Source organism: Dipodomys merriami, unplaced genomic scaffold, assembly GCF_024711535.1.
Source record: "Dipodomys merriami isolate MVZ:Mamm:240054 unplaced genomic scaffold, mDipMer1.0.p SCAF_11, whole genome shotgun sequence".
In the NCBI taxonomy this organism is placed as follows: Eukaryota; Metazoa; Chordata; class Mammalia; order Rodentia; family Heteromyidae; genus Dipodomys; species Dipodomys merriami.
The window spans coordinates 42450776-42472663 of NW_027202382.1; the positions used below are offsets into that span (position 1 = coordinate 42450776).

General features: G+C 50.0%; 1 protein-coding gene across 3 annotated transcripts in view; it reads left to right on the forward strand.

Annotated features, from left to right (window-relative positions):
* Positions 1-21888, forward strand: part of Lrsam1 (leucine rich repeat and sterile alpha motif containing 1) — a 37235-nt gene that overhangs the window by 2530 nt on the left and 12817 nt on the right. For all 3 annotated transcript variants that reach the window (XM_070014058.1, XM_070014050.1, XM_070014067.1), the window contains 14 exons: positions 493-549; positions 1474-1518; positions 1640-1717; positions 3748-3816; positions 6569-6653; positions 7694-7815; positions 9559-9649; positions 13133-13263; positions 15332-15361; positions 15767-15889; positions 16022-16161; positions 17251-17295; positions 18893-18963; positions 21421-21520. In XM_070014058.1, the coding sequence (XP_069870159.1) occupies positions 493-549; positions 1474-1518; positions 1640-1717; positions 3748-3816; positions 6569-6653; positions 7694-7815; positions 9559-9649; positions 13133-13263; positions 15332-15361; positions 15767-15889; positions 16022-16161; positions 17251-17295; positions 18893-18963; positions 21421-21520 (1187 nt within the window). The remainder of the gene's footprint in view (positions 1-492; positions 550-1473; positions 1519-1639; positions 1718-3747; positions 3817-6568; positions 6654-7693; positions 7816-9558; positions 9650-13132; positions 13264-15331; positions 15362-15766; positions 15890-16021; positions 16162-17250; positions 17296-18892; positions 18964-21420; positions 21521-21888) is intronic.

A 21888-nucleotide genomic window follows, 5' to 3' on the forward strand; every position in this document is an offset into this window, starting at 1 on the left:
GGCTTGAACTCTGGGCTTGGGCGCTGTCCCTGTGCTCTTCAGCTCAAGGCGAGTGCTCTACCGCTTGAGCCACAGCACCACTTCCACTTTTCTGGTGGTTTATTGGAGATAAGAGTCTCATGGACTTTCCTGCCCAGGCTGGCTTTGAACCAGGATCCTCAGATCTCAGCCTCCTGAGTAGCTAGGATTACAGGCATGAGCCACCGGCGCCTGTCTAGCCCTCTTCTTTACTGCCTTCTTTTCCCTGCTGAGCCATCAAGCTCCAGCAAAACCAGGCATTCTGGGCACCAGAAGGTGTCTGTGGTCCCTTCCAGCTCCTTAATTCTGTGTTACCTTGTACCTTGCCTGGTTTTATCCACTCCATGAGAGTGTTTATACAATAGTTTGGGGATGTAGTTCAGTAAAGCACTTGCCTAGCATGCTTGATCCCCAGCTCCATGCTAAAGAAAAAGAAAATTAACTAATATAAAATTGAATTCTTTTTCTCCTTAGGCAAAAGAAGCTGGGGCTGATGATATCCTTGATATCTCTAAATGTGAGCTGTCAGAGGTAATGTGAGGGTGGTATATAGACTGTGCATTTGACCATCCTGTTCCCTTGGATCCTATGTCCCAAGGGAAGACAGACATAGAATCAGACTTTTAAAAGGCCAGAACACTAATCAAGAGATGTTTCCTTAGATTCTATTCTTTCCCAGAAGAATTGAGAAGATCCTTTGGCTTTGACATAGTTCTGAAAGAACCAGAGGTTTTAGTTAAAAATGGAGCAGGGTGTGATGAGCATGTCTGTGATCCTAGCATTCCGGAGGCTGAGGAAGGAGGATCATGAGTTTGAGGCCATTCTGGCTACATAGTGAAACTTCATCTCCTATTAGAAAGAAAGGGGGGGGGGGGAGGTCAGGCACTGGTAACTCATGCCTATAATCCCAGGTATTCGGGAACCTGAGATCTGAGGATTGCAGTTTGAAGCCAGACCAGGCAGAAAAGTCCATGAGATCTTATCTCCAATTAACCACCAAAAGGCTGAAAGTAGAGCTGTGGCTCAAGTGGTAGAGCACTAGTGTTGAGCAAAAGAAGATCAGGAACAGTGCCCAGGACAGGATAGAAGGAAGGAAAGAAGAAGGAAGGAAGGAAGGCAGGAAGGCAGGGAGGCAGGGAGGGAGGGAGGAAGGGAGAGAGAGGAAGGGAGGGAGAAATGGAAGAAAGAATGGAGAAAATTTACCCACAAAATCCCCAGTGCTAGCCTAGTAGTATTCATGATAGGCACAGGGGTGGGACAGGGCAGTTCCCTGCCAACTGTTAGGGGAAGGCTGACCCCACCCCAGCACCATTTTTCCCACCCTGGGCTGAGCACTGTTCTCCAACTCATTGTTTTTCCCTAGTTTACCTCCTGCCTACCTATCCCTCAGAGAACAACAAAGGAGAAACTGGCAAACGAGGTGGCACCTACTTACCTTTCTTTATCTCATTTTAGATTCCATTCGGGGCTTTTGCAACATGCAAAGTTCTGCAGAAGAAGGTGAGCCGAGTGTCTTCAGAGACTCACTTGCTGCATGTTTTTGCCTTTTGGAAACTGGAGAAACCATCTTCCTGGCCAGGCTCTTCTGCAACCTGATATTTCTCAAATCTTTGCCTCACAGGTGTTGATTGTACATACGAACCACCTTACTTCTCTGCTTCCCAAATCCTGCAGCCTCCTGAGCCTTGCAACCATCAAGGTACTGGGGCCTCTCCAGGTGTTCCAGGTGGCAGCTGGCTTTCCTGAGTCCTCCCCACTGCTATCCCCCCTCACGCGCCAATCGTCCCCCCCCCATCCCCATGGGGTTTCATCTGTTAAAGTTTTGTTTCTTTTCTTTTTGTCAGTCATGGGACTTGAACTCTGGGCCTGGACACTGATCCTGAGCTCTTCAGCTCAAGGCAAGTGCTCTACCACTTGAGCCATAGCACCACTTCTGGTTTTCTGGTGGTTTATTGGAGATAAGAATCTCACAGACTTTCCTGCCCCTGCTGGCTTTGTACCACGATCCTCAGATCTCAGTCTCCTGAGTAGCTAGGATTACAAGTGTGAACCACCAGCGCCCAGCTTGTCAAAGTTTTTCTATGCCATACTGGCCTCATTGAACCATCAGTTAAGGATTTGTTTTGATTGTTGGTCGTGAGGCCTGAACTCTGGGCCTGGGTGTCAGTTAAGGATTAATTGACATGGTTTGCTGGGCACTTCTGTGTGCTGTGCATGGGACACATGCCTCCCTGAGCTCCCATGCTATATAGAAAACTAAATCCTAAAAACAAAGCCTGGAAGCCAATGACCTAAACAGGACGAAACAGCAGGGCCTTAGAGGGCATTAGGTGAAGCCCCTCCTGACTGTGAGACCCTGTCCTAAAAAAACACAAAAGGACCGGGTGCCCGTGGCTCACGCCTGTGATCCTAGCTACTCAGGAGGCTGAGATCTGAGAAATCATGGTTCAAAGCCAACATGGGCAGGAAAGTCCAAGAGAGTCTTATCTCCAGTTAACCACCAGAAAAACAGAAGTGGCGCTGTGGCTCAAGTGATAGAGCACTTGCCTTGAGGTGAAGAGCTAAGGGACAGCACCCAGGCCCAGAGTTCAAGCCCCACAACCCCCCACCACACACACACACACACACACACACACACACACACACACACACACAACCCCCCACCACACACACACACACACACACACACACACACACACACACACGGAAAAAAAGAAAAGAAAAGAGAAAATGAAGGATAGCTGTTGTGGCATATGCTTGTAATCTCAGTGCTCAGGAGACTTCAGTAGAAAGAGTTCCATGCTAGCCTAGGATACATAGCAAGACTTTTTCTCAAACTAGTAAAAAGAATTTCAAAAAAAGAGGAGGAGAAAGAGGGAGGGAGGGAAGGAAGGAAGGAAGAAAGAAGGGAAGAAAGGAAGGAAGGAAGAAGGAAGGAAAAAAGGAAGGAAGGAAGAAAGAGAGAGAAGAAAGAAAGAGGGGAAGGAAGGAGGGAAGAAAAGAAAAAGCTGGGTACCAGTGGCTCCTACTTGTAATCCTAGCTACTCAGGAGGCTGAGATCTGAAGATCATGTTTGGAAGCCAACCTGGGCAAGAAAGCCCATAAAGCTCTTATCTCCAATTAGCAACCAAAACACCAGAAGTGGAGCTGTGGCCCAAGTGGTAGAGCACTAGTCTTGAGTAAAAAAGCTAAGGGACAGTGCCCAGGCCTAAATTCGAACTCCAGGACTGGCACAAATAAATAAGGGTAGGGGAGAGAGACAGAGAGAATGGTAGGACCTTGTGTAAAAAAAGCTAAGGGAAGCCGGGCACAGGTGGCTCATGCCTATAATCCCAGCTACTCAGGAGGCTAAGATCTAAGGATCATGGTTCAAAGCCAGCCGGGGCAGGAAAGTCTGTGAGACTTTTATCTCCAATAAACCACTAGAAAACTGGAAATGGAGCTGTGGCTCAAGTGGTAGAGCACTTGCCTTGAGCTGAAGAGTGAAGGGACAGCGCCCAAACCCAGAGTTCAAGCCCCACAACTGACCAAAAAAAAAAAAAAAAAAAGCTAAATGGGGGCATGAAGCCCCACATTCAATCCAAGTACCAGCACTAAAATGAGGGGAGAGTGAGAGGAAGGGAGGAAGGGGAGTTCATCATTGTAACATAGACATGAAGTGACCGCTGTCACTTCTGGCTACCCTAAGGCCTGGGATTCTGAGCCCTGAGAGGTGTCTTCCTTCTGTAGGTTCTGGATCTCCATGACAATCAGCTGACAGCCCTTCCTGATGACATAGGGCAGCTGACAGCTCTCCAGGTAAGGATGTAGGACACAGAAGCCCATCTCTGGTGGGGAATGTTCTGGTTGTGCTGTGGCCAGTGGCTTCACACTGTTCAGGTGCCAGTGCCACCTTTGCCAGCACAGTCTGGCTGTGGTGGTCTCTACCAGGCTTTGGCCTATGCTTTGAGATTTCATCTTGGGCTTCTACAGCATTATAGGAAAAATACCTGGTATATACCTGAAAAAAGGAAAAGGTGGGTTCTGGGATATTGGATGTTTGGATGTGGCTTAAGTGGTAGAGTGTCTGTCTAATTAGCACAAGGCCCTGACTTGCAAAAGTAAAAGATGGATTCTAGCACTTGGGAGGAAGCAAGAGGATCATGAGTTCTAGGCCAGCCTGTACTACAAGCATGGTGAGATTTCACACTGGCCCACAGCTCCCTGCTCCTGGGCTATAGCAGCCCTTCACTGAGCCTTGTACAAAGCTGCATATTGGCGTGGCTGCTCCTAGCCACCACTGTGTGAGGCCCATCTCAGGGCTGCCCCCATACCGTGGAGGGGACCCCATTTTGCTCACACTAAAAACCCCTTCTCTTCACTGGGACCCTGAAGATTCTTTTCAGGCTGGGGGTGGAGCTCATGGGCAGAGCTCTTATGCAGCATACAGGAGGTCCTGGGTTCCATCTCGAGCACCTAGAAGATAGAAAAGAAAATGTAAACCCCCAAATGATGGGACCTAGCTGTTTTCCAAGCCTCCCTCTTACTCTGTCCCCTTTGCTTTAGTAGTCACCTAAACCCTCCATCTTCTGTCCCTACCCCAGCAGGACCTCTCCATGTGGGCTGTCCATCCTGCTGGAGTGGCCCTTCCTGGCCCTTTCTGGGGTGGTTTGCAGCCTCAGCCTTCAGCTGTGAGCCCAGTGTGTCTGTGAAGCCTGGCTGAGAGATCCCAGTATTCATCTTAGAACCCCTATCTTACTTCACAAAAGCACCCACTGCACACTGCAGAAAGCCAGTGTCTGAGAGCACCACTGCCCAGCTCACTGCCTGGCGCATTGAGAGGGGTGAGGTACAGCCTCCATGCGCACTGTCACCATGTATGTGACATTATCTCATGTTACACAGAGGACCCTAACCTGCCCAAGGTCACAGGGAACGAGTGGCAGAGCAGCAGCAATTGTCCCCGTGACCACAGTACCTTCCTTGGTACAGGATTGGAGGACATTTATATGGATACTTTTATTGAGTTGCTGCATTTGCTATTTTGTAGCTTTTGGACACCTGACAATACATTGTAAACATCCTTTGGTTCATCAGATATGTATTTAGTCTTTTATTTTTGTTCTTTTTTGCCAGTCCCAGGGCTTCAGGCTTGAGTGCTGTCCCTGAGCTTCTTTTGTTCAGGGCTAACATTCTACCACTTAAGCCACAGCACCATTTGGAGATAAGAGTCTCAGACTTTCCTGCCTCGGCTGGCTTCAAACCTTGTCCTCAAATCTCAGCCTCCTGAGTAGCTAGAGTTACAGGCATGAAGGGTTTTATAATTTTTAAGATGCCATTCACTGGGATAAAACACTGCAAGCCCTGTGTCAAACTAAATAATGTCCTAAGCAGAGGAAGCAATATAGCTATTAAATTAGAGGCACACACTGCTTCCTCACAGCTCAGCCTAGCCAGCACCCCATCTTCCCTAAGATGGACAGAAGCACAGACAGGTCTCCAGTCTGGAAAAAAATTAGGAGCTGACAGTACATATTTCCATCTTTCCTCCCTGCTCTACTGGGCAGGACCTGCCACAGGACAGTTAAGGGGCAGCATCCAAGGCTCAGCACAGAGGTGCCCACAAGGAGTCCCAGTTCTGGGCCTCTTCCCTGAGGACACATCCCAGGCTGAGGGAGCAAGTGATACAGAGATTGAGGGGCAGAATGAGCCTATGGACACAGCTGGGCTGTTCTCTTGCAGGAGGAGAGGATGACTGAGGTGCCATAGTTGATTATTGATTTGCCTTTGCATCTCCGATGCTGCCATTCTTCCCCAAGGACAGACTCAATGGAAAAAAGCAAGCACAGTGTCACTTTGTAATGGCTATTTTGAGTGGCATCCTGTTGGCCTCCATCACATGTGGTGCCCTACCCTGGAAGGTGCAGAGCCTTGGGATCCTCCCAGCCCGGGTCCCGTCCCAGTACCACTGGCTTTGGCCTTGAGACCTAGTCCAGATCGCAATGGGGCTTGGCTCCCTTCTTTTGACACTGGGATGGCTAAGGCCTAATCCTGCCCTCCTCACCCAACCCCTTCCTCTGTTAGCCCTTTCTCTTCTCTTTTTCCTCCCCAACTGGGTAGTGGGTATAAATGCTGGAGCTTCAGCTGGGAGCAGGGCTTGGTCTTGGCTTGGCTCTCTTGGGCACATGATCTCACTATTGTGGGCCTCATTTTTTTCACCTCTCAAATGGGATCATACGTATCTCTCCCTTCTAAATAGGGTTTGTAAGAATCAATAAAGTCACAGAGGGATGGGCACCTATGGCTCACACCTAACTACTTTGGAGGCTGAGATCTGATGATCACAGTTCAAAGCTAGCCCAGGCAGGAAAGTTCATGAGACTCTTATTTCCACCAAAAGACTCAAGTGGTAGTACACCAGCTAAGGAGATCCCAAGGCTTTGAGTTCAAACCCTAGTGCACAGGTACATGGATACAGTGGCTGGTGGCTGGCCCAAAGCAGGGGTGAGGGTCATAGCGGAAGTTACTGCTGTCTGTGTGTAGCTTTCTATGTCTTTGCTTTCTCTCTCAGGTATTGAATGTGGAAAGGAATCAACTGACGTATCTCCCACGCTCCATTGGGAACCTGATCCAGCTCCAGACCCTCAATATAAAAGGTATGTGACCAGAAAGCCTTGCCCCTTTGGGCAGCTCCTGGTTAACATAGCCAAGAACCACAAGGGAGGCACTCCCTGAGCCACTAAGCATGGGGGCGACGCTACAAACCAGACAGGCCTACTGCTAGGAGACAGGTGTATCCAGAGGGTTCCCTGACTGCTCAGAGCCAGGGCTTTGTGAGAGGAGGGCCGGGCAGCAGGATTAGCTGGGCCAAGGGAGGTTCCTTCGGAGAAGCCACTGCAGCAGTTCTGAATGACAATCTGTGAGGCAGGCTGAGGACTGTGGAAGTAGGGGCATTCCAGCTGAGGAAAGTGAGACTTGAGACCAGCCCAGATGATAGTGCAGGCTCCTTACTCTCTGCAGAGACCCCACCTCAGATGCCCAGCTCCTTAGTTTCCTGCCCCTAAGTGGTCTCTACACAGCTTAGCTAACTGGTACATGTGACCAGTTGTAAAAATTGTGGTCCCCACCAGAGGCTGGTGACTCACACCTATAATCCTAGCTACTAGGAGGCATGCAAGCACACGTGTGCATACACACACACACACACACACACACACACACACACACAAAATAGTGGTGTCCCATTTCTTGATTGTTGCCCAGGGCATCACGTGCATCTTCTCTATGCTTAGGCTTTATCTTACAATAAGATGAAAAAATTGGGGTTGGGCTGGGAAGGTGGATCAGTGGTAGAGCGCTTGCCTTGCATGCCAGAGGCCCTGGGTTCGATTCCTCAGCACCACATAAGCAAAAAGAAAAAAGCCGGAAGTGGCGCTGTAGCTCAAGTGGTAGAGCGCTAGCCTTGAGCTGAAGAGCTGAGGGACAGCGCCCAGGCCCAGAGTTCAGGCCCCATGACCGGACCCCCCAAAAAAAAACAAAAAACAAAAAAAACTGGGGTTCACGGTGGTATAGCTAGTTCTCTAAAGTCCTCAGTAAGTGGTAGCTGACCTCCTGCCCCTCCTCTGGTCCTGTGAGTGTCAGGGAGGACAGTTGCAGGATTCTGGGTTGCTGAGCTCTGCTCTTGGGCTCTGTCCAGACAACAAGTTGAAGGAGCTGCCAGACACCACGGGGGAGCTGCGGAGCCTGCGCACTCTAGACGTCAGTGGAAATGAGATTCAGAGATTGCCGCAGTTGCTTGCACACGTTCGGACCCTGGAGGTGAGAGTGGAGCCATGGCTCTCCGGGGTGCCCTCTGAGTGCCGCAGGGTGCCAGGTCCCAGAGATCCTGAAGTGCTCATAGAGACAGATGTGTGGACAGGAAGCCAGGTGTAAGCAGAGGTTTAACCCTGCATAAAAAGTGGCAGTTGAGCCAGACCTTGAAGAATGAGATATGGGCCAGTGGCTCACACCTGTAATCCTAGCTACTCAGGAGGCTGAGATCTGAGGATCTCAGTTCAAAGACAGCCCAGGCAGGAAAGTCCTTGAGACTCTTATCTCCAATAAAACCACCAGAAAACTGGAAGTGGCCCTGTGGCTCAAGTGGTAGAACACTTGCCTTGAGCTGAAGAGCTCAGGGACAGCACCCAGACCCAGAGTTCAATCCTCTCGAACAGAAAAAAAAGAAAAGAAAAGAAAAGACTGAGATGTAGGCATGGACGTGGCCAACAGGAGCTTCTAGGAGAGGAAACAGGGCAAGGAGAGGCCAGAGGTGGGATGCACAAGGTATGCTGGGAAGGGAAGCAAGGTGCCCAGAAGGTGCTGCTCCTAGATCCCAGATCCTAGGAGCCTAGGAAGCTGGAAGGGCCAGGGAGCCAGGAAAGGGGAGGGGGAGGTCTGTGCCTTGGCCTGGCAACACAGAAACCCATGCCATCAGAGCATGAGGTGTGTGCCAGCTCAGGCAGCCATAATGAACAGCATAGGTTGGGCAGTATACACAGGTGAAATGTGTGGAAGCCCAAGACAAGGTGCTGATGGGTTCCCTTCCTTCTGGAGACACAGAGGAACCCACTCAAGGCTGTCCTCTGGGAAGGTAGACTCTCCAACATGTGACTGACAGCCAGTGCTTACTAAGCCAAGGCCTGTTAGCTCCCCAAATCTTCACAGGAATCGTGTGAGGCAGATACTGTGGTGCCACTTACCAGGTGAAGAAACTGAGGCCCAGGCAGTGGGCAGGCTCTCCCCAGGACTACAAGGCGAGAGTCATAGATGACATGTCTGTCAGGCTGTCTGGATCTGCCCCCTGTGCTTGTCACCTCTGCATAGCTCGGTGTCTGGAGTGGGGACATCTCTATCAAATCTGGCCAGGCATCCGGGAGACCCCTCTTTGCAATCAGATCTGAGCAGAAGGGCTGGGGTGAGGTGGGAGGGGGTGGACAGACACTGAGGGGAAATGGCCATCCTCCACAGAGGGGCCTCTGCTGGGGCACAGGCCTCAGAAGGATTCTCAGGACAGCTGCAGGCAGGCCAACACGGGTCCATTCAGTGCTACCCATGAGAATGTCCTGTCCTGACTGTACTCTCCAAATTAGTGGCCACGTTGAATGCCAGGTGCACCCAAATGTCACTTCTTCCTTACACAGTCTGCCGGGTTGGTGTGGTGGCTGAGGAAGCCGTGGCTCGGGACAGCTCAGGGACCCCACAGTGGGTTGGGCTGGGCTGGGTCACAACTCTGGTCAGTAATGGAAACGTTCTGTCATGTATGCTGGCCCCAGGGAACCACTAGCCACCTGTGAGCCATTAAAACATGGCGCAGGAACTGACGTTAAACCTGATGTGACTTTAGCTAAGTAAAATTTCCATGTACATGGCCACATGCAGCCGCTACACATTGCTGGTGAGCAGGACCACCTGGGTGAGGTCAGTTTGCTTGGTAGGTGGGGGAGACAGCATTGGTTCATTCTGTCCTGTGAAACTGCATGGCCTGTGGTCATGCTGGGCAGTAAGGAGCCCCTGTGTCCACAGACGCTGAGCCTCGACGCCTCGTCCATGCTGTATCCCCCGCGGGAGGTGTGTGGCGCAGGCACCGCAGCCGTGCAGCAGTTCCTCTGCAAAGGTAAAAGCAGGCCACCTGCCCCCACCAGCCACCCTGTGCCACCCACACTGGGACAGCAGAGGCCAGAGGGCTGCCATCCCTGCCTGCCTGGAGCTCAGGCTCTGGCAAAGCAAGCACACACTGAAATGAAGTCACAGGCTGGGCTTGGGAGCTGGGACGTGGGCACATCTCAGGTAGGAAGACTCACCTGAGCAAGAGCATGGCTGGCACCTGAGAGTTGGCCAGGACTTGGAAAAGAGAGGCTGTGTGCAGAAGGTTGTGCACGTGGAAGGGCTGTGAGGGGCAGAGAAGCCTGAGCTGTGATGGACAGCAGGCCAGTGTATCTGGAGCACCAGAGCCTGGGGAAGAGAGATGGAGAGGAAGCCAGAGGGGCCCGGGCCCAGTGTTCAGGAAGACTTGTTTCCTCAAAGGTTGCTCAGGCTCTGTGAGGAGAAGGGAATGGGGGATGGGAAGCCAAGTAGGTCACTGGATCATGGAAGAAGAGGTAATGGTGACCTGAACCTGAGGAAGGGCAGGGCAAGGCGACAGGAGCTAAACCTGGGGCTGCCGATGGCCAGAACAGCAGAGGGGTGTGACGTGCAAGTCAGGGTAGATGTCCTGTGTCTGCAGAGCTTTCAGAACAAAGCCAAGGCACACATATGATCTTCTGATTCATGATGAAGCAATGGTACAAGTGACCTTCGTAGTATGTAAATGATTCCAGATCAGTTGGGTCTCTTTGTGAGGAAAAATGAACTCTGGACCCAGGGTGCAGACAGATCAGAGATAGAGCAGGACCTGGGTTCCGTCCCCAGCACCACAAAATAAAATAAAAGTGAGCCAGGCATGGTCCTCGCATGTGTAACATCAGCTATTTAGGAGGCAGATATTGGGAGGATCACAACTTGAGATCAACCTAGACAAAAAAATTAATAAAACTTCCTCTCAACCAATGAAAAGGATTGTGGTCCAGTCCAGCCTGTGCATAAATGAGAGACCTTATTCAAAAGATGACTAAAGCCAAAAGCAATGGGGATGTGTGGGTTGAGTGGTAGAGTGCCCCTGGCTTGGCAAGCTCAAGGCCTTGAGTTCAAATCTCATTACCACCAAAATAATAATAATAGCAGTAACCATGTTTATTTTATTGGAATTTGGTTAGTTTCCCTTTTGTGTGTTTGGGGGGAGGGGTTGTTTTGGTTGATATTAGAGCTAGAGCTCTACCTCACGAGCCATGCTATCAGACATTAACCAATTAGTTAATAAGTGAGATTGAATAAAAATCAAAGCCTCTCTCCTACCTTTAGTGGCATTTTAGCCCACGCCTTCCCTAGCACAGTGTGAACTGTGCCCCGAGGGACAGTATGCAGCAAGGAACTTTAGTGTTTCCACCCCAAGAGGACCTTCCTCCCCTCAGCCTGGCTGATGCTATTGTCTTCGAGATTCTACTAATAAGGGCTGGATGTCTCTGTGCTGAGGCCTTGCCTAGCAAGTGTGAGGCCCTGGGTTCCATCCTAACAATTCAGGAAAAAAGAAGTCAGTTTGATAAACAACAAATCTTGTTTTTTTTATTTTTTGTCGGTCGTGGGGCTTGAACTCTGGGCCTGGGCACTGTCCCTCAGCTCTTCAGCTCAAGGCAAGCACTCTACCACTTGAGCCACAGCTCCACTTCCCGTTTTCTGAGTGGTTTATTGGAAGTAAGAGTCTCATGGACTTTCCTGCTGGGACTGGCTTTGAACCATGATCCTCAGAGCTCAGCCTCTTGAGTAGCTAGGATTATAGGCATGAGCACTGGGGCCCAGCTTATTTATTGTACTTACCTATTTTAATTGTTATAAAAGTGATACAAAGAGTATTTTTTTAAGTTTTAGCAAGGATTTATTTTAATATAGCAGGATAGAGAAGGGAGAAATAGGAAAACATTTCCTGTTTTCTGTGCAGGAAATGGGAGTTACAGACTCAAAATAGTGGCTACAATAAAAGCTACAACTAGCCTTGAGCAAAATGCTCAAGGACAGCAGTCAAGCCCTGCGGAGGGGAGCAGGGGCACACACAAAGAGTCTGTAGCTTTCTTTTTGTTTTTTTGGTGGCACTGGGTTTGGACTCAGGGCCTTGTACTCACTAGGCAGGCATTCTACCTACCACTTCTGCCACTGAGCTACACCTCCAGCCCAACTGCAGAGCTTTTCTTCTTTCTGAGCTTTTCTTCTCTGTGAGCTGTGCTCCTATCATCTAGGAATCCTAATCCTTTACACAAAGGAGCTGGCTGGGTCAGATGGTGAGGCCCAGCCAAGATCCAGAAGACCTTCGGGACTCCCTTTTGCACCCGTAACTTGCATTCTCTCGGATCTTAGTTCAGTGTTGCTTCCCTGATTCTCTGGATTTTTGTTTCATGTGTAGACAGCAGACTGCCTATTTCTAGCATTTCTTCCTTTCTTTTTCTTTTTCTTTTTCTTTTTTTTTTTGTTCTTATTGTTTTTGGTCGTGGGGCTTGAACTCGGGGCCTGGGTACTGTCCTTGAACTCTTCTGCTCAAAGCTAATACTTTTCTGGTAATTAACTAGAGATAAGAGTCTCACGGATTTTCTTGCCTGGGCTGGCTTTGAACCATGATCCTCAGATCTCAGTATGCTGAGTAGCTAGGATAACTGGTGTGAGCCACAGATTCCCGGCCTTCTGGTATTTTTTTTTTTTTTTTTTTTTTTTGGTTGGTCGTGGGGCTTGAACTCTGGGCTTGGGTGCTGTCCCTGCGTTCTTCAGCTCAAGACGAGTGCTCTACCGCTTGAGCCACAGCACCACTTCTGCTTTTCTAGTGGTTTATTGGACATAAGAGTCTCGTGGACTTTCCTGCCTGGGCTGGCTTTGAACCATGATCCTCAGATCTCAGCCTCCTGAGTAGCTAGGATTACAGGGATGAGCCACCGGCACCCCGCTTGGTATTTCTTGTTAGTTGCCTACTTTCACCATTCCAAAGTGGGAGTATAGAAGCTAACTGACAAAAGAAAAAAAAATTGCAAACAATGCCAGACTTGGTGGACACACCTGTAATCCCAGCACTCAGCAGGTGAGTCAAGAGATTGAGTCCTGGGCTACATAGCTAGACCGTATCTCAAAAGATAAAACCAAACAGTGCAATAGAAAAGTGTAAGGCATGAACCCTTTTAAAGTATGCAGGAGGAAACTGTCAGAGCCAGAGGAGAAAGTCATGCCCAAGGTGTCACACACATAGATACGAGCAAAGTCATGTCCTGGCCCCGGTTTCTTCACTAAGTTCGGGGTTCTCACTCAGGAACACAGATGCCCATCTGTTCATCAGCTGACACTGCACTGAGCACTTGCCACTTTCTGGTTAACACATGTGAACACATGTGGGCCCAGAGGATCAGCAAGCACTGAGAGCACACAGGACTGAGCTGGGCAGAGCTTCCAGGGAGAGCAGGAGGAAGGCGGGGCAAGGGCAGAGGTGGGGTGGCGGGCCTCCCTGGCAGCCTGTGTCTCTCTCTTGCAGAATCAGGGCTGGAATATTACCCCCCTTCTCAGTATCTACTGCCTGTTCTGGAGCCAAATGGAGCTGAGATCTCCCAGGACAGCCCCGATGGGCCCGCAGACAGGTTCTCCCGGGAGGAGGTGGAATGGCAGGTGAGCTCAGCCTGCCTGTTGCTGTGAGGGCGCAGGCGCAAGGCTGTGCCTGCTGCTGTGTGCGTGGTGGTGTGCATGAAGGTGTGCACACACACGGATGTGCCCACGTGTGTATTGGGGGGACAACTGGCATGATATGTTCATTGCTGTACCCCAAAATTTCTCCATTCAGTCCAACAGGCTTAGCTTCTTTTTTTCTTTCTTTTGTCATAGACATGAGTGGAGGTTTGGGGGATTTTTTTTTACTATTATTATTAGCATATATTAATTGTAGAAAGTAAGGGGCTTTATCCTGACAGGTAGGCTTAGCTTTATTTTCTAGGACCTTGTGTGGAAGCCACAGACACTAGCTCACCAAACATCATCGGTCCAGGGTTTCTCTCTGTTCCTGAGCAAGCCACATCCCTTCCCACTAGGGCCTTTGAACCAATAGTTCCTTCCCTTTTTCTTTTTTTTTTTTTTTGTCAGTCATGGGGCTTGAACTCTGTGCCTGGGCGCTGTCCCTGCGCTCTTCAGCTCAAGGCTAGTGCTCTACCACTTGAGCCACAGCGCCACTTCCTGAACCAATGGTCCCTGAGTCTGAATTCTCCCCAATATCACCGTTCGGTTCTCAGGTTGAAGGTCACATCCCTAGAAGTCCCAGCCCCAGCTACCTGCCTACTTTGCTTTTACAGGGCTCAGTCTCACCTCGTATCAAGTACTCTGCCGGGCAGAGCTTCCTAAGAGACAGGGTAGCAACAAACATCTCACACCGGAAGCTCACATATCAGGCCCTCTGATAGCCCTAGGTCAGGCTGGCATCACAGGGACACGGGCAGGAATGTCAGCTGCCTGTAGGCCTGGCTTTATCTCCCAGTGACTCTTTTTTTTTTTTTTTCCTTTTGTCGGTCATGGGTCTTGAACTCTGGGCCAGGGCACTGTCCCTCAGCTCTTCAGCTCAAGGCTAGCACTCTACCACTTGAGCCACAGCACCACCTCTGGTTTTTTGAGCGGTTTATTGAAGATAAGAGTCTCACAGCCTTTCCTGCCCCGGCTGGCCTTGAACGGCAGTCCTGAGATCTCAGCCTCCTGAGTAGCTAGGATTATAGGCGTGAGCCACTGGTGCCCCGCATTCTCAGTAATTCTTCTGCCAGTCTCTGGCTCTGTTTCTCACTTCCTGTTTTCACTGCTGATGTGAATGCTTTACATTTCTTTTTTCTTCTTTTCTCTTCCTCTTCTTCCTCCTTCTCTTCCTCTTTTCCTTTTCCTCCTCTTTTTCCTTCTTTGTATTGAACTCAGGGCCTCATGCTCTCGCCTGGCTCCACATCTAGCTTTTTGGTAGCTAATTGAAGGTAAGAGTCTCATCAACTTTTTTGTCCAGGCTAGCTTCAAAACTCAATCCTCAGATCTCAGCCTCCTGAGTAGCTAGGATTATAGGCGTGAGTCCCCAGCAAGCCCCCAGCTTATATCTCTAATAATAGTGGAAATTGAGGAAGAATCCGGAAAATTGAACACTCTCATACTTTAAAAGTGTTCACAAGGCTGGGAAGGTGGCTCAGTGATAGAGCGCTTGCCTTGCATGCATGAGGCCCTGGGTTTGGTCCCAGCACCACATGAGCAGAAAAAAAAAAAAAAGCAGAAAGTGGCACTGCAGCTCAAGAGGTAGAGCACTTGCCTTAAGCTGAAGAGCTGAGGGACAGTGCCCAGAACCAGAGTTCAGGCCCCACTACTGACAAAAAAAAAAGTGTTCACAGTCGAAGGCATCATTACCTATGATGTTGTGGCCCATTGGTGGGCATCTGAGCTTGCGGTCTGGTCTGCAGAGTAATTAATTCTGCAGGAAGTTGTACACACAGCTTTGTGCCATTGTGTTGCTGACTGCTGTGGGTTTTGCAGACATCTGGGGAATGGAGCTTTTACAGTGCTGCCTTCCCAACACTGTCCCAGAGCCTGTGGTGGCTTCACCCTGGGGTTCTAAGTTCTCATCCTGCCAACCTCCTGGCCAGCAGTCAGGGGAGCCATGGTCGGCCATCAGCCAGCCAGAACCACAGCAGCTGCCTTCTCCTGACCTCTGTCTTTTCTCCCCCAGAATAGGTTCTTGGACTATGAAAAGCGGAAGGTAAGATGAGATACCTCTTACTCTGTAACTTTGCTTCATACTTCTGGGGAAACAGCTTTTAATTTTTTTTATTGTTATTATAAAGGTGATATACAGAGGGGTACCAGCAGCTTTTTTTTTTTTTTGCCTGTACTGGAACTTGAACTCAGAACCTGGGCCTGGGTGCTATCCCTTAGCTTTTTTGCTCAAGGCTGGTGCTCTACCATTTGTGCCACAACTCCACTTCTGGCTCTGGAGACAAGAATCTCAAGGACTTACCTGCCCTAGCTGGCTTCAAGTAGTGATCCTCAGATCTCAGCCTCCTGAGTAGCTAGGATTACAGGCGTGAGCCACTGGAGCCAGGCTGGGGAGCGGCTTCTTGCAGGCTGTGGTCAGAGGTGAAGGGTGTTGGTGTCGGTCCCCCAGGAGCAAAAGGCGCTGGAGAAGCTGGAGTTCGAGCGGCATCTGGAGCTAGGGCAGCGGCAGCACGCCCAGCTGCTTCAGCAGAGCCACAGCCAGAAGGACGAGATCCTGCAGACAGTCAAGGAGGTTGGTGCCCCTCCTGACAACGAAGGGCCCCCTGAGGCAGGATGGCAGGGGGCCCTGTGCAGCACCCAGGCCAGAGCCCCCATGGTATACACTGAGGGGCCCAGCGGCTCAGATCCCTGCCTCGGTGTACAGGAGCAGACACGGCTGGAGCAGGGACTAAGTGAGCACCAGCGCTACCTCGATGCAGAGCGACAGCGGCTACAGGAGCAGCTGAAGCAGACAGAGCTGACCATCGCTGGCCGCATCCAGAAACTCCTGCGAGACAACCAGAGGTCAGTTCCTGGCCTGGCCTGGCCTGGAGCCAGAATGCCCTCCACGATGCCCTGAGAGGGCCTGGGACAGGGCCCCTTCCCACCCTTGAATCAAGTCTTCCACTGCCTAAGTCCAGGCTGGTGCTTCAGTGCACCAACACAGAGAGCGGCATTACAGGTCTGGGTTCCTGTCATGGAACTCTTCTGTACACACACACACACACACACACACACACCCCAGTACACACACACACCCCCAGTACACACACACACACACACACACACACACACACACACACACACACACACACACACACACACACACACACACACACACACACACACACACACACACACACACACACACACACACACACACACACACACACACACACACACACACACACCCCAGGCCTCATGGAACTCTTCTGTACGTACACACACACACACACACCCCAGGCCTCATGGAACTCTTCTGTACACACACACACACCCCAGGCCTCAGGTAAGTGTGCCCCACAGGCCCCATTATGTTCTGTAAAATAGATGGGCTTAACACTGTAGCTAAGGCCATGCCCTGCTCTAAGATTTTGAATTCTAAATAGCCTATTGCCTAGGTCAGCCATTTACTCTATAGTGAGATCTAGCTTAACAAATGCTGTTCAGGGTAGCAGCCACCAAGCTGGAGAGAAAGGGACCAGGTGGGGATCTCAAGAAGCCTGAGAAGTCCTACTTAGGGAGCCCATTGCAGGAAGATTCCAGAAATTGACATTAGCTCTACGCCAATGCCTCCAGACTTGCTTCTTTCCATCCCTGACACCTGCCAATGACAAAGGACCACGGGAGTCAGGAGTCAGGCCACCATTCGTTAGAACTTCTTACTGCCAACCACTCTGTGGTTTTCTCATTGACTGAACAAACGACCCAAGAAACGTTTTGTTTTTTTATTCTCATTTCACAGGTGAGGCCCAGGACAGCCGCTCCCCTCCCCCGCAGCCGCCTGAGCTCTAGGCTGGGGTCCGCTGTGCTGTGTCCAGACAGCGGGTGGGGGCAACACAGTTGGAAGGGGCCTGCTGTGACCACGGAGGCCTTCTCTGGGTTTCTCCACAGGCAAAAGAAAAGCTCTGAGATTCTGAAGTCGCTGGAGAATGAGAGGTAAGAGTTGTGTCCTCCCGGGGCTGCGCTGTGGGGGGAACATGCTGTGCGGAGGCCACTTCTGAGAGGACATGATTACAAGTGTTCACTGCTGTCAGGAGCTTCAGGACACGCCTGCTCCTGAGAAAACCTCCAAAAGCCAATGAATAAGGCCGGATGCAGAATGCCCAGCTATAGTCTGACTATTAAAAAGTTCAGGATATAAATAAACAGGACTAGAGACACTTGTCCCTTGGCGTCTGAGGGAGATTGGTTCAGGTCCCTGCAGACTCAAAAACCTGCGGATGCTCAAGTCCTTAACTAAACGAGAAAAGATCTGCCCGTCACTTTCTCTCTCCATGCCTTAGAATGCCTGTCAGTGCAGCTACTATTCTTTAGGGAATAGTGGCCAAAAAAAAAAAGTATGTTTGTGTTCTGCATCGATGCAATTCTTATTTTAATGTATTTGATCTAAAACTGGGCACCAGTGGCTCATGCCTATCCTTGCTACTTAAGAGCCTGAGAATGGGAGGATTACAGTTTGAGACCAGTCTAGAGGGGAAAGTTCATGAGACTCCTTCTCAGTTCAGCTATGTTCAGTGGCAAGCACCGCTCATCGTTATACACAGGAGACTATTGGGAGGACTACAGTTCCAGGTCAGCCCAGGCATGGAAGTCCATGAGGCTGCTCAAGGAAGGATGCGGGTGGGGTTGCATGTGCCTCCAGAGCGCTGGGATTATGGTTATGTACCACCATACCTGGCATTTTCTTTTAGGGGTGGCACTAGAGTTTAAACTCAGGGCCTTGCACCTGTTAGGCCACATCCTCATTCCTTTTGCTTTGTTATGGTTTTGTTTTCATTTTATTTCCCTTTGTTCTATTTCTGGTGTGAGCACTGAGGCTTCAACCCAGTGCCTCAAGTTCCCACTCGCCTTTTTTGCTCTAGGCTGGTGTTCTGCCACTTGAGCCACACCTCCACTTCTAGCTTTTTGCTAATTAATTGGAGAGACGAGTCTTTCAAATTTGTCTGCCTGGGCTGGCTCTTAACTGTGATCCTCAGCTCTCAGCCTCCTGAGTAACTAGGTTTATGGTTGTTTTTCAACTAGAGACTCAAATAAGCTGGCCTCAAACTGTGACCTTCCTATGTACACTTCCTTGTAGCTGGGATGACAGGTGCATGACACCACACCCAGCTTTTTTCATTGGCTGAGATGAGATCTTGAGAACTTTTTGGTGGAGATGGCCTCAAACTATGATCCTCCTGATTTCTACCTGCTGAGTGCTGGGATTGCAGGCATGTACCATCATGACTGGTTCAGTGTTCTTCATTTCAACCAGTATGACAGGTAAAGAGACCTGGCTATCTTTAGTTATGGGCAGTATTCCACATCTTCCCATTTGTTTGCTGGGCACTGGTGCTGGACATCCCAGGCCACTTTTCTAAGGGCATATTCATCTTTACAAGGCATTCTTGCCTTCAAGGCCCCACGTGACCTGGGTAATGCCCTGGGGTTCAGGGAGCACATTGTGGGAAATCAGGATGGGCTTCCTAGAGGAGACAGTATGAGAGCAGTGGGAGGACCTGCTGAAGATGTTAGGGTGGATGTTCTTTTCTAGAATAAGAATGGAGCAGCTGATGTCCATAACCCAGGAAGAGACAGAGAACCTGCGGCGCCGAGAGATCGCCTGTGAGTTGTGGGTTGGGGAGGCCGAGGGCCTGCAGGCAGCACTTAGCTGGGTTGGTGGTACACAGCCCCCTCTCCGCTGGTCACATGCAGAGCCGAGCAGCAACAGGCAAGTCCCGGTTGGAGCTTGGGCTCTAGGATTTGTTAGGCTTGGGTACAGACACCAGCTATGAGACCATAGAGACATCACTGGCCCCTGGCTGTCCTCTCAATAAAATGGGGGAGACCATAACTCTCCCCTCCCCACCTCATTGGCCATCAGGAGGGCAACTGGGGCCAAGCTGGCCAACTCTGAGCATGTCCAAATCTGGCCGTTCTGACTTCGGCTACCCAGAGCTAAGGACTGTCCCTCTTAGTTCCCAGGCACCCCACCCTTCCCGACATGCCCCAAGGGTCCCAGATGCCACACGGTCCTCAAGCTGGGGAGGAGGCACGCTACCGCTTGAGTCTTGTCTCCAGGCTCTTTTTGCCTTGGTAAATTTCAAGGTAGAGTCTGGCTTGATACCCTGGCCAGCCTGGGCTGCAGTCCTCCAACTGGAGCTTGCCTGTATTGCTGGGCATCACATTGCTCCCAGCCATTGTGTTTCCCTCTCCCCTGTTTGCTGAGATTCCAGGTGTCTGCCACAATGCCCAGCCATTGGTGGGGACAGAATCTCCGGAATTTTTTTATTTTTTATTTTTATTTTTTTTTGCCTAGGCTTACCAAAGATACCTGGCACTGGTGGCTCGTACCTATAATCTTAGTTACTCAGGAAGCTGAAATCTGAGTATCAAGGTTCAAAGCTAGCCCAGGCAAGAAAGTCCATGAGACTTTTATCTCCACCAAAAAGCCAGAATTAGAGCTATGGCTTAAGTGCTTGAGAGCCAGCCTTCAGTGAAAAGGCTCAGGGACAGTGCCAAGGCCCTATGGTAAAGCCTAGGATCAACACAAAAAAAGAAGAAACAAAAGCAGGAGGGACAGGAAGGTGGCTCAGTGGTAGAGCGCTTGCCTTGCATGCGTGAGGCCCTCAGTTCAATTCCTCAGCACCACATAAGCAGAAAAAGCCGGAAGTGGGGCTGAGGCTCAAGTGGTATAGTGCTAGTCTACACCTGAAGAGCTGAGGGACAGCACCCAGGCCCAGAGTTCAGGCCCCATGACAGACAAAAAAAAAAAAAAAAAAAAAGCAGGAAGAGGTGTAACCCTGAGTTTCAAGCACGCAGTGCTGAGCTGTCCTGTAAGCCGCATGCTCAGTGAGTGGAAAGGAAACCCAATGTATTATCCATGGCGTTAAGTGTTTATTGGAATTATTCTCAGGAATTAGTCAAATAGTCAAATGTTCACTAAGGTATTTGAACAAGGATCTTTTAATGTTCTTAAAAGTCTCTGCTTTTTGCCGGGCACTGGTGGCTCACGCCTGTAATCCTAGCTACTCAGAGGCTGAGATCTGAGGATTGCAGTTCAAAGCCAGCCCATGAAACTCTTATCTCCAGTTAACCACCAGAAAACCAGAAGTGGCACTGTGGCTCCAAGTGGTAGAACCCTTGCCTTGAGCTAAAGAGCTCAGGGATAGTACCCAGGCCCAGAGTTCAAGCCCCATGACTACAAAAAAAAAAAAAAGTCCTTTATTTTGATTCTTTTTTTGTATGTGCCAGAGGCTTGAACTCAGTGAGAGCTATCTCTTACTTTTTCACGCAAGCCTGGTACTCTACCACTTGAACCACAACTCTACTTCTGGCTTTTTTGTTTTTTATTTTTTATTGGTTTTATAAAGGTGAGGTACAAAGGGGTTATAGTTACATAAGTCAGGTAAAGAGTACATTTGGGGGGGCAGTGTCACTCCTTCCCTCACTTCTAGTCTTCACTTCTGGCTTATTGATGGTTAATTGGAGATAAGAGTCTTACTGACTTTCCTGTCAGGCTGGCTTCAAACTTCCATGTCAGTCTCCTGAATAGCTAGGATCACACACACGAGCCACTGGTGCCTGGCTCTTTTATGTCAATTTTTACAAATCTATAAACATGCATAAAAATTGACTGGAAGACCATATATCAAAATGTAATATGTCTGGGTCTCAGGACTGTAGAAGATTGTTTGGTATTATATGGCTAACCAGCCTTCCAAGCTTAGATTACTTTTTTTTTTTTTTTTTTTCCGGCCCTAGGCCTTGAGCTCAGGGCCTGGACTCTATCCCTGAGTCTCTCTGTGCTCAAGGCTAGCACTTTACCACTTGAGCCACAGCACCACTTCTGGCTTTTTTTTGCTTCTGTGTTACTGAGGAATCGAACCCAGGGCTTCATGAATGCTACGCAAGCACTCTACCACTAACCCAGCCCTTAAGTTACTTTTATAATTAAAAGAGCCTCAGTTTAAGGTTGAATAGCAGGCAGGTAAGTAGGGAAAGCCTCAAGTCCTGTCCCCAGCAGCAGAGGAAGTCCTGCTGCATGTCTCTTTCTCATCCACCCACCCCACCTGTCTGCAGCCGCCATGCAGCAAATGCTGACCGAGAGCTGCAAGAGCCGCCTCATCCAGATGGCCTATGAGTCTCAGAGGCAGAGCCTGGTCCAGCAGGCCTGTTCTAGGTAAGGGGCGGGGGGTGGGAAGGTATGGGGGGGGGGATTCCAGGTGAGCTGCAGGGAGCCACCTCAGGCCCCTAACACTGGGGTAAGAGCTGAGTACTGGTGGCCCCTGCCCTGGGCTGCCCAGCCTCGACAAAGCTGTTATAAACAAGTGATCCTGGCCTTCCAGATTTTTCTAGCAAGGACCTCATGTCTGGGTTGACCCCAGAGAAGACCACCATTTCCTGTGTCACACACTCTCTATGTTGTGAGCCAGGCACAGACAGGCCCAGTGCTTGGCTGCCTGGCATATCTGTGAGGGGTAGAGTCTCAGAGCACAGTCAGGTGGGGGCCAAATAGGGGTGTTCTTGACCATGGAGGGGCACAGGTTG